The sequence below is a fragment of the Stegastes partitus genome, unplaced genomic scaffold (genome assembly GCF_000690725.1).
Source record: "Stegastes partitus isolate 25-593 unplaced genomic scaffold, Stegastes_partitus-1.0.2 Scaffold105, whole genome shotgun sequence".
In the NCBI taxonomy this organism is placed as follows: domain Eukaryota; kingdom Metazoa; phylum Chordata; class Actinopteri; family Pomacentridae; genus Stegastes; species Stegastes partitus.
Window position 1 is genome coordinate 436,562 of NW_007577836.1, and position 12,626 is coordinate 449,187.

The window sequence follows — 12,626 nt, forward strand, 5'->3', positions numbered from 1 at the left end:
GAAGTGCACAGCATTTTAATCAAGTTGCAAACATAAAACAATGAGCGACAAGGAAGAACAACATCTCTTCCTATAATTCTATTATTTTTCTCCCATCTATTCAACATATTGATTAAATTATTGCTTTACTGTATTTTTTGGGTTTCTTTTATAAATAGGAACCAAAAATGAGTTGAAAAAAGTTAAATAGCTTCATAGATGTCTTATTCATTCACTGTGTCCATAAAATAAACCATGAATGCCGCCATAAATGTGTAGTTTCCTCATACAGGAATGTTTCATCCATTTACTGTCATTATTGCTGCATAACTCACAAATGCTCAGATGAGCTTAATATTTGCAATTCAAAGATATTGCTGCATTTTCTTTGAGATTAATTTGATGGCAAATGTCCAAATCTGACAGAGTTACACGGTATTTGTACCTCCCACACTGTAGTGATGATTTAATTATTTCTAATTATAATTAATACTTAATTCTGATTATATGTATTACTATATTATCGTATTCTGGCTGCCTGTTCCAAACACACGGATGAACACTGTCATTGTGTGATCAATACATTTTTTAGAAATTCAGCATTTTGTATTTTAGAAAATAGAATAAATAATTGTTTTTCGATACAAACAAAATCATGTTTTTCCTCTAATTTTTTCACTATTTTTAATATTTGGGGGGTCGACAGAATTACATACTTATCTATAAAGTAAATCATTTTTAAAATGTATAAATAGAAAACATCCCATAGTGTATCTCTGCTTCAAATCCAGCGCTATACATCACACACGGTGAGGTTCAACATGCACCAGCCGAGACCTTAATGGTTTGTGGTGAGTGCTGACTTCCTGTAACTTAACACTGACATAATCAATACTTTTTACAGTAGCTGCATCAACCGCCTACACTCATGTCAAGTCCAGTCATTTATACGACGTTTAAAACAGCAGATGTTGACGCAAATTGCTTCCCCGTAGAGAAAAAAGATTGACGTTACAAATCTACCTGACAAGTTTCAACATTAAGCTTCAGACGCTACGATATGATAAATACAGTCATGATTCAATAATCTGACTCTAAATGTAAAACCTTCTTTTATGTCGGATATCAAGGCTGTCGGATTGTCAAGACGGAGGTCCAGATACAAGGAGGGCTTGATGCTGGAAGGCTCATTAGTTGTTAATATTCATTGTTCATAGTTGTTATAATAACTAGTGTACTGTTAGAACACTACGCATCGCTGGATTTCAGCCTCACTGACCGGTGCGATAGTGAACGGGCTCGTTGGTTGACATCAAAGGTAAATACGTTCAGACAGCAGGATGAAGTGACCCAAATCAGATTTTTTTTTTCTTCTCCTATGCGACCTGTGTCTGGTCTTTAAATGACAGCCTGAACAACACAGATCCAATTAATGATGAATATCCAAATATTCGGCGCGGCTGGGGGACACTTCCACCCCGGGGGAGCGCTCAGACGGGGTGGAAGTGGCCGGAATGCACAGGCAGTACTTGGCTGCTGATGGTAGTTTAGTTAGCGCTCACACTTCTGTTTCCACCATTGGTGGCGGCGGGGGAGTGCCGTTACCATCTGTGTTTAATGCGGCAAATACTGAGCATGCTCGCTGTGTGTGTGACGTCATCGTGTCCTCTTCGGCGCATGCGGGACACTTTTGGGTCGTATGAAGTTCACACAGCAGATCACATACAAGTCGCATTTAACTGGAAATGTGAAGGAACTCGCAAAAAAATCGGATTTCACAAATAAATCCGAATGTAGCATCAAGTCCTGCAGTGTGAACGTAGCCAATCTGTGGGATTGTTCAGTCAGATAATACACTGTTATCCTGACTTGTGACATAAAATATCATGTCAGAGTCGGAATCCAAGGCTGTCAGTATGTTAAGGCTGTTTTTAATGGGCTCCGTTCGTTTTTCCTAAAAAACCTGTCGGATAGAAAGGTTTAGGATTGTTAAGGGTCAGACTATTGAGTCACTACTGTAATCCTAATTTATACATTAAACTCAAGCAAAACTATGGAGCAAACGGTCCCTTATAAGTAACAAGTCCTTAAATTTACATATCGCCCGACTCTGTAGTTCCTCAGTGGAGTTTCTTCTAGCTTGGTTTTACAGTTTAAGTTTTTACTCTCACAGCAGAAATATCTGTATGCAAAGTTTGCAGCTACCTGATGAACACAGCAGAGATCATTAAGCAGCTAAAGAGTTAAACAGTTCTCCCCCTCAGGACTCTGAGTGAATATCTGCCTTATATTTACCCGCAGGCCAGAAACATGACTCTGAATGAATGCTAATACATCGTTCTGTGTCTGGTCAGTGTCATTCCTCTGCGCTTCTTCCTACATTTCCTGTTTTCACTCTGCAGCACTACTTGAGTAAAATGGATTGGAAAAAAGTTGTCAAACTTGGGTACTATCTTGTGTCTGCTACTTTAATTGATGCAGGTGTAAAGACTCAACCAGTGGCCAAATGCTGAAGGCACCGACCACATAGTCAGAATCTCTCAGCAGCTGACTCCAGTTCAACTCTCAGCCAACTCTGCTGCTCTCTGTCTCAGATTCCCCTGCCTGTCTGTACAGCAGCTACCCAGTGAAAAGCCTGGCCAGACATTTAGACAGCGATGCCAATACTTTGTGGTTCCAGCTAATTTGGCATCTCTCTGGTCTTTGCATCCTTTGGCCCTCAGCATCCACCTGCACAATCTCCTCTTCCTCACTAACACTCATTAGAGCATCCACGGTAATGCAGTCCAACCTCCAAAGAAGCCAGTACGTTCATAATGAGTTTTTTGTTTTTTTTTCAAAGTTAAAGATGACATTTTTACTCAAACAATGATTTTATTTATAATGATATTTACTAAGTAAGTACACAAAATCTTCACATTTGAGAGGTGAAAACGTAGAACATTTGACTTTTTTCCCTCCTAAAAAGACTAACGAATAATCAATCATCACAAATACTCCTTAATGCCAGCGTGCTCAATGATTTTACTGCGTCAGCACTGAAGCTACACAACATCATACCTCACCCTGCATTAGGAATGTACAGTCATCCTCTAATGTGTTCATACCCTCCCATTAAAGAAGGAAAAAAAACAGCTGTCAGTGGAATAAGTTGAAATTGACAAAAGTAACAATAAATATAATGAAAGTCATGACGTTGCTTCCCCTGCCTTCACCCTGAGGCGGCTGGGATAGACTCCAGCCCCCCGTGACCCCAGTGAGGATTAAGCGGTGTATAGATGATGGATGGATGGACATTGGTTTGGAATTGTGGTTCAACAGAAATATTACATTTTAATTTCACTGCTCATCAGCAAAGTGCTCTAATTTGTCTGGGACAGTTTGTTTTTATTTATTTTTTTAAATTATTGTTTTCAACCACAATTCAAAAGCAATGTCTTATTTTACTAAATCATATTTTAGCAAATTTTTATTTATTATTACTTTTTCCATTTTCTACTTATTTGAGTGAGTATTGTGAATTTTGCCATTTCTTTAATGGAAGGGGATGAATAAATCTGAGGGATCACTGTAAATGTGTGCAGTCGTACCTGTTGCTTCATGATGCCCATCTTCATGGGTGTCTTGGAGTACTCCACCGACTGGCTGATGATCATCTTGGGGTAATGCTCCGGCGTCTCGTCCACCTCCGACAGCATCCTCCCCTCCTGCCCCTTCAGGCCCTTCTTGCTGGCGTCCTCCACGCTCTGAGTCTTGTTGGTGAGTCCCGGCATCTTCTCCTTGGCGCTGGCGATCACGCTCAGAGACTTCTGCATGATGGAGGTGCGCAGGTGCACAGGCTTCTTCTCGTGCGTCAGGTTGTGAGCGCTGGCTGATTTCCAGAACAGCGGCACGGACTCGGTGGACTCGGCCGGTTCCAGCCTCGGTGGAGTCGGAGCCGGCTCCAGCTGCTTCTTGGCATGTTTGCGGCCGATGAGGGAACCCAGAAGAGATCCTTCCCCACCGCCTCCGACAGGGGTCATCTTGTCTCCTGCAGCTGAGCCGGTTTGGCTTCCGGTTTCTTCATCCTGGTCGCAGACGTGGTCGTAGCTGAGGGACTTCTTCAAGCCCATGACTTTGTTCTTCAGGGAGTCATCTCGAGGTTTTCCTGAGGGAGGATTTATCAGTAGACTCGTTAAAAGTAGGTACTTGTGGTTTCAAAATAATAACACTGATGATTCAGTCTGTTTATTTAGTTTATGTGAAGTTTGTTTCATTCTAACCAGCTAATTAGTCTGTCTATTATTCAGACAACACTTTGTTCCAGACTGAAACATCTCAGCTATTGGATAAAGTTCCAATAATTTATGGTTCTCTGAAGATGGATCCTAATAACTGATCCTCTGACTTTTCTGGCACCACTGTGAGGTTGACATTCATAGTTTTTAATAAAATGTCAGTTATTCATCTGACTTTTACGTCTCTTGCAGGATGAACTGTAACTAAACACCTGCGACATTCTGACACTCAACAGTTTCACCTGCACTTTGTGGATAAGCTCGTACACCCTAAACTACGATGGCGACCTCGGTAAACGCTATGGCTGTGTCCAAAATCACCCACCATACCCTACACCTTTGTCATTTTGTAGTCCTGTCTGAATGTTAAGTTACAACTGTTACACCCTTTATGGTGCACTCAAAATATCCCACAATGCACCGTGACAAGCAGTGTACAGCTGATGGTCACTACCTTAGCAATATGGACCATCATGCATTGGGTGAAAGGAAACTAGATGAACGAGAGGGCGAAAACTTATCATTAAAATGTAAGTAAATTCTTGTTTTGTTGAATTTTATTGTACCCGTTTCTTAGCTGTGCATTAAACTGTGACTTTGATGTGTTTGCACTACTCTGCTGCGGCACAAATCATGGCTAGCGAACGACTAATGTAATTAACAGCTCGAGTAGTGTTTGAAATGCTACCTTGCCGAGGTGTTCCCTATATAGTGGTTCCTAGGTAGTGAGTAGGGAGTAAGTGGATGATTTTGGACGCAGCCTGTACCTGCTACTCGTTTAGAATGTTAGCATGCTGATGCTAGCATGTAGCTCAGCCTCTGAATGAAGCTCAGCCTCTGAATGAAGCTGACCGTTTTCTGCTTTTATTGAAAATCACAGAAATAAATTTAAAAAAAAAAACGATGGGTGAAATATTTTAGCTGGTTTAATCCAAGTATGTTGGTGCTGATCATGCTGATATAAGTGATAATTCAGTAGAGTTATTGTTAATGTTATATGTTAATAAAGTCTGATCATTGATTAAACCCCTAAAAACTAAACTCTGCATATCAAATGTTACATATTTCTTGACACCATTGCTTTCTTTCTTTAGAATCTGCAGAACAATGAAGTTTCTAACTTTTTCCTCCACCCCCCCTTCACAGCCGCTCACTGCAGCTGAGCACACCAGCTCACCTACAACTCCGCCTTAACACTGTAAAACTACTCTATGCTACACAATGTCAAGTTGCAATTCTGGAGTAACTCAGTCATACATGTTTGAGCTGGACATAGATTCTGAAGAAGAAGAAGAAACCAGAAAATCCAACCCTGCAAATGGACAGGATTGGTTTCCTTAAGGTTTGTTACATATGAAACCTCAGAAGTCTGAATCTGTGTTTTCGAGACCGTCCCCGGTACACTAAAGTTTCAAGGTGGAGATACTCAACTGTGCAGTCAGTCATGATATGACATTCAGTATACACAGAAAAAACAACAACATATGGACATGTTGAGAAGCTAAATCTTGTCTTTCATCGGTGGGGGTCTTTAATGAGATTTTCCTGCTATGACAAGTCAAAATGTCTGCTGTGAAAAAGGTCTACAGCTTTTCATGAACTGGTGGTTCTAAATGTTTTCAATGGGGCATTCATATTACAAAGGCATTAACACAGCTTATTTCTCCATTTCTTGCAAGTAGAAGAACAAGCCAGAGAACCTGGTTACTTGCTGAATCAGGAAAGTAGAATACGCTCGCAGGTAAGCACGGTATTATTAACAAACTATGCTGAGTTTGAAAACACAAGTTAGTTTAAAAGACTTGCAGGCTCGAACAATATGAAAACATTAACGCGCTCCAGTTTAAAAGTGAAACTCAGAAACAGGCTCTTCTAATTTCCACGCTGCTGCCGTCACCCTGAGCAGACTAAAAGGGCGGATTCTCACCGTGGTGGCTCGGCTCAAACGGATTCCTCCTCAAGGTGCTGCGGTTGCTGCCGTGTTCGCTGCCGTCGTCCCGGCTGCATTGCCGGTGGATGTGCATGGTCTCCGGGATCTCCGTTATCCGTTTCATCAGGGAGCGGCCCAGGCCTTTCTTGGAGTTGCGCTTCTTCTGAAGGTGAGGGTTGTTGGCGAGCATCTTCTTACGTTTGTAGACTTCCAGCTGGGCATAAAGCTTCTTCAGCTCGTCCTGAAATAGGAACGCATTTATGTTCAGGTAGACTGTGTGAAAGTTAACTTCCAACATTGAATAAAAGATACATTGTGCACCCGTTGTGGTTAGTCTAAATTGAATTCTTAATATGTTACACCTGCTTGAGTAGATAGATTGTGTATATGTCCAGCATGAGCAAGTGCACCCATAGACTAAACCCATAGACTGCATATACGAAATGGAACTAGCCACCGCGGCGTTACCCATTAGTTTGTTGTCTACCATTTTGAAGCCTCGAGTTTGACATCTGGCCATCGTTATCTTGGTCATTGAATCCACATATAATGAGTGGGAGGTGGATCTGAGTCGGACCTTGAGGACAGCAAGTAACCCCGCCCTAATACCTAACCCTGCTTTATCTTCTGTTTTACTCTAAGTAGGACCAGATTTTTAAAAAACATCATGCCGTCTTCAAAGAACCTTGAAACTGGCAATGAAGACCATAAACTCAATAGGAAAGTGTCTATTAAGGCAGCAGATCAAGTGAGAAGTCGGGTCATTTTCTCATAGACTTCTATACAATCTGACTTCTTTCTACAACCAAAGAAGTCGCCCCCTGCTGGCTGTTAGAAAGAATGCAGGTTTAAGGGTCATTTTTTACAGTCTACACCTAAACCATGGTGAAATAGATTTAATATCAGTCCGTGACTCTGAGTGCTACTTCACCCGTATATCCTCGGGGTCCAAGCTGTGTTCGCTCCAGGCCGAGGTGATGCTGTTGTTGAGGTACGAGCCAGATCTTCCCATGTCCAGCTCCTCCTCATAGGCCTCGGTGGCAATGTCGTCCCTGGCCTGGGTCCCTTTGGAGAAGAACTAAAACAGATGGAGGGAGAGGTGAAAGGACATCATTAACCAGCCAATGGGCAAAGGGAAAAAACATGAACAAGGGGAAGTTTATTATGATTGTATTTCTATTACATAAGATGTCATCGAAGGTGAACAAGATTTTCTTGCAGCAAAACGCTTGCTAATGGAGATAATATGCATATGAATTCATTTTATTTTGCCAAAAATACAAACTGCAGTATGTGAACAAATGCACACGTTGAGACATTAATGTTCATTTCATATATTATTGATTGTTGCAGTCAGTGATTACCAATAAATTGTGTTTTATGCTAATTTTAGCATTAGCGGACAACATTCTGGAGGTGAAATCCAGCAACATCAACTAGTTCTACAGCAGATAAAAGAGCAGAGATAAGATGAGGAAAACTATTTCTGATAAAGAACACTACAAGCACCACAGCACAGTTTGATTATATGTTAATTTTAAACACTCATTATGTATTTTGTTCCATATAACTATGCACAGTGTGTGTAACAAATTCTAATTCATGCAGCTCAGTGTTCACAGGTACTTATCACGTCCTCATTTGAAATCCAAAGTGCAGAAACAAAAGGTGAAATGAGCGTGCGTTGTTAGGATAAAACAAATAGCAGAGGTTAGATCTGATTTTCACGGTCAAACTGTTAAGCCTTTGTTTGAACAACAACAAGTCTAGGGACCAAGAAAAGAACAAAAACGTAGCCCAGTTTCAGGAGAAGACGCTGTATAAGATTAACGTCCTCCCATTGTGCTTAATTATCCCAGTGTACACTTCTGAGGTGCCTAATTAAGAAAGAATGAAAGAACGTGCAGCGCTGATGGTGTATTGCATTTCTCACACAGCGGGAGAATTAAATGTTTTCCATCAGACTTGAGAGATCGCACATAAAGACCCCCGCGGGTGTACTTAGCTAAATTACAATAAGCACTAACGCAGTTTGATTGAGTTTAAGGTAATGGTAGCAAACGCGCCGGCGTACGTCTCTGTGCGTTTCAGATGGCTAATATCAAATGAACTTAAGATGATTAATGAATTGTTGTGTGCTCGAGCTACAGTGCAGCGGCAGTCACTGTGGAAATCTCCTCGGATGCAATAACCTTCATAACAAAAGCCGGATTTTCTAACAAACGCTCTCATAACAAAGGAATATTCAAATGTCTTCTTAAATCCACTTTGTAGACAAAATAGGCACATTCAAAACGCAGCTTAATTTAGGTTTTGTATGTATTTTGTGCTAAATTATTACAGTTGGTGCTATTGTTTAGACACTCGCTCACAGTGGGCTCATGGGAAAAAAATCAGAGAGCATTGAAGGGATTTTTGTTTTCCCAATTAAAATTACTATAATTATCTTCGTACAATATACAGTATACATATATTTACGTGTTCAATACCACCAGTGTTTACTGACTACTTGGTAAAAGGATGTTATTTACTCTCAAACCTCCAGGTTTGATTAGGCAGAAGTAAAAATGTAAATAGAGCTTTTCCAGTTTCCCTCTGCTCCGGTGATAAGGTTAGGCAGACTTGTGCCATTTTAAAATTCTCCCGAGTGTCTCTCATCCATAGAGCCTGCGGTTGTTCATTTGGCCCAGGGCTTAAGGGATTAAAAGATCTTTGTCATGCATGCCTTTGGTCAGCCGCAGAATAAAACAATTCTTGCTTATTTTACAGAGATCTTCCAAAATGGGATGCACAGAGTTATTAATAACCCTCAGAAACTTAACCCCATGAGCCCCTGGGCTTTGTTCAGGGTGATTTTACTACCACTTTACATCTATGCTATTATCCTGGTCTTTATAAAGGCTGGTCATAGAGGCTGTGTCTTATTTATTTTTAAATTCATATTTGCCTTTGCATCGATATGTTTTGTATAATGAAATCTCTGTTTTTATGTGTATCTAACCATAAAATGCTGGCAGTAGAGGTCTTTTCATACCTGTGTAGGGCAGATTGTCTGGAATCTGGCATTGTCAGAACCATGATGGTGGGATACTCTATTGAAGTTAGAAAAATAATGTTCTGTCAAGTGCTAATGGTTCCTTAAGGATATAAGTATCTGGAACTCCCAACTAGTCAGTCAGAACTGATGAAGCCTCTTGGATGAGAGTTGAAACGTCTTCAAGCAAGTTCAGTTTCTACGATTAAACTACGAGAATATCCAGGACGTGGATGACTGAGAATCTTCTCAGACAACATTCTTGCCCCTTCACACCCAAACAAGAGGACTATAGCGTTTAAGATCACGACTTTTTGCTCATGTTCATTATTTCACCACAACCTTTAAATCCTTGCAATGAAAAGCAAATCCAGTATTTTGTGTTCATTTTTCGTACATACTGACTCCGAACTTGAAGCCACTAAGTTGCCCCGCCCTAAAATATACCCTCTTTTATCTTCAATTCTACTCTAAATGGAACCATAATCTCTAAAATAAACATCATGCTGTATTGAAGGAGACTTAAAACTATTGAGAGAGACCATAAACTCATTAGGAAAATATTCACTGAAGTAGCAGAAGAAATGAGAAGTTTGGTCATTTTCTCATTGACTTCTATACAGGTTTTTACAGGCAGAGGCGTTGCCCCCTGCTGGCTGTTGGAGAGATTGCAGGTTTACGGCTACATCCATCTTTTATATGCATTCTATGACTCAACCATAGCAAACCAGATTTATTAACTGGCCATGATATTGAATGCTACTTCGTTCATATCATCAGAAAGGGTACGAGCAGCTGTTTATTTTGATATGTGAAGCAAAAAGCACTAATTTATTCTGACAAGAAGCAGGAGTGTGAAAGTGGGTAAAGACATTGGTGGGTTGGATATGTCTTCATAACACGATTATTTCAGTAGGTACAAATGTGCAACAAACATAACTACAAAGGTCCAGTTCCATCCTTCCTTGTGATATTATATTAACATATCATTGCATCAATAAGAACAAATATACACATTAACATACCTGAGAAAAGTTCATGAGTTATTCAAACCACATCAAAGGGTGCAGAGATAAATGCACAGCTGTTGATTAAAGTTGATTCAAAATTCACTTTTGCTGGCTGGCATATTATTGCACAGATAAGCTACTAGCATTGTTAGAAAGGTTAAGTTGTGCAGTTTCATGTAACATGTTCTGCACTGTGCTGCCATAAACACACAATTTGGACACAAAGTGCATCCGTCAGGCTCTTAAATAAGAACTAAGCAGACTACAGTTGTTGGTTAATATCTTCTACCTCGTAATCATTCAGTCGTTCAGTTTATGTTAATGGAGAGAAGCGCTCATCGATCGGCTTGGGTGAAACCGTACTAAACACGGACGAGAGAAAGAAAAGAAAAGAGAGTTTTCCAGGGAGATAGGGAGGAAAATAACTGCAGATGGTTATCAAGGTTAAGACTGCAGGAGAAACTTCAAGCAGCCTGATGTTCTTGTGACCACAGCTGTGAGTCTTATTAAGAACTTCAGGCAGACCAGACTGTGAAGGAGGACAGTTTGAAAGGTGGAAAAAGAAACCCAAAAAAAAACACTTCAAAACACACACAAGCTGACCTCTACGATCAAGGTACAGCAGCGTCTGGTCACGCCGCATCAAACGCTGTTTTCTGAATGAAAGTGTGAGAAGAGCAACAAAGACCCGACTTTTGAAAGAGAAAAATCTAAAAAAAAGTCCGACAAGGCTTCACTAAAAATGTGTGCTGACAAGTCACAATGCCTCTGGGAGAAAGTTCTTTAGACAGATGAAACGCAATCGGAGCATCTCGGCGAGTCACATCAGCTCTGTGTTCGTGGAAGAAAAAAAAAGAAAAAAAATTTAAGCTTTCAAAGAAGAGAACACCTTCCCCACTGTGAGACATGGAGGAGGCTGGGAGGTGTCACAGGGCTGTGCAGGGGACAATGAAATCTGAAGATTATCAAGGCTCCTGGGGCGAAGCACAGTGTCCAGCATCACAGCTCTGCGATACGCTGGATAAGAAAGGCAGTGGAGGAGAAGAATAATGTGGCAGAAAATGGAAAAGTACCCTGAAATCGTTCACATAAGAGCAGCACTTGAGTAAAAGTTATTTTCCACGCTGCTCTGAAACATATATTGTGCCGTAAATGCTGGCGGTTATTTTGCGATCAAAAAAGTCCCATTAGTGGTGACAAAATGTGATATTTTTAGCTCTGGCTTTGGTGGAGGAGCTCTGTGAGTGTTGATTATTGACGAGCAGCCCAGAAAACCAACAGCTGACGAGGGCTGAACAAGCTGTGAAATATTCACCTTTGGAACCAGCAGCAGGCCCAGAGTCACGGTCACAGTCAGGTGAGTGTGAGCGAAGAACAGCATGAGCATCCAGTCTGGGTGGAGTCCCGGCACCAGGGAGAACCTGCAGCGAAACAGGACAAATTCTGCTCATTCAGATGCAAACTCAGACACACACACAGACATTAAAAGCGAGCTTCGGCGACTGTCTGGACACAGAGAACAGAGTGCTGCTGGATCCTCCCTCTTCTAAAAGCTCGCTGTAAACACGGGGATAAAAGCAAAACTGTGTGAAAATTATGAAAGCAGCTTTTTTTACTGGCACCAGTTGCTTCTTTTTGAAGGCAATCCGTGCAGCCAGGGAAAGATTATTTTTTTGCACCCAAAATTGGTTTTGAAGGCGAGATACACTTTGCAGAGCGACAGGTGGACACTGCAATTATGTGGAACGGAATGAGCCGGCGCTAAGTGATGCTAGCTGTAGTAAACACCTGAGAACAGGAAACGTGTTTAAAACCATAATAGCCACTAATAGAGGATATTCTACTTTGTGCTAATTGTAATTGCAGCATTGTAGCTGCTTCACATCAGGGTGTTTTTTTTTTTATTTAGCTCAAAGCAGTACAGCCGCAGAGAGTGGACACACACTCATTTGGCATTTGACACGCTGGTCCGAACCTTTCAAATCTGCTTGACATCCTGCAGGAAACACACTGTGAACGACTACAGGCGCACAACAGGCACCAAGTGTGTGGCATTCGCATGGTCTTCAAGCTCGACAGTATCATGCTTTCATCGCGCCCTGAGCTTCATGGTTTAGCGTCCTGGTTCTGAGACTAAAGGTGATTCACAGCGAGAATGATTCACATGCTATGATGTGTCAAATCGCAACCATGTCCCCCCAAGAAATGACATTCCTATACAGCTAAACTGCATTACGTTTTAAAAGAAACCCCATTTTCTCCCTGAAAGGTAACGCTGGGACAGAGTAGGAAACGCTTCAGGTTTAAAAACAGAAACAACGTCCACGTTAGGAGGGTGGAGGCACGAGGCCAGGGCTATAATTTCCACGTCTGCAAGCCACTGCCAGCGTCTTTGT

At 41.2% G+C, this 12,626-nt stretch overlaps 1 protein-coding gene across 1 annotated transcript in view; it reads right to left on the reverse strand.

Annotated features, from left to right (window-relative positions):
• The window catches only part of gpr158b (G protein-coupled receptor 158b), a 95,592-nt gene that overhangs the window by 1,591 nt on the left and 81,375 nt on the right, over positions 1-12,626 (reverse strand). The window contains exons 9-12 of the mRNA XM_008277674.1: positions 11,546-11,651; positions 7,118-7,264; positions 6,184-6,427; positions 3,570-4,126 (exon numbers count right to left, since the gene is read on the reverse strand). Of these exons, the coding sequence (XP_008275896.1) occupies positions 3,570-4,126; positions 6,184-6,427; positions 7,118-7,264; positions 11,546-11,651 (1,054 nt within the window). The remainder of the gene's footprint in view (positions 1-3,569; positions 4,127-6,183; positions 6,428-7,117; positions 7,265-11,545; positions 11,652-12,626) is intronic.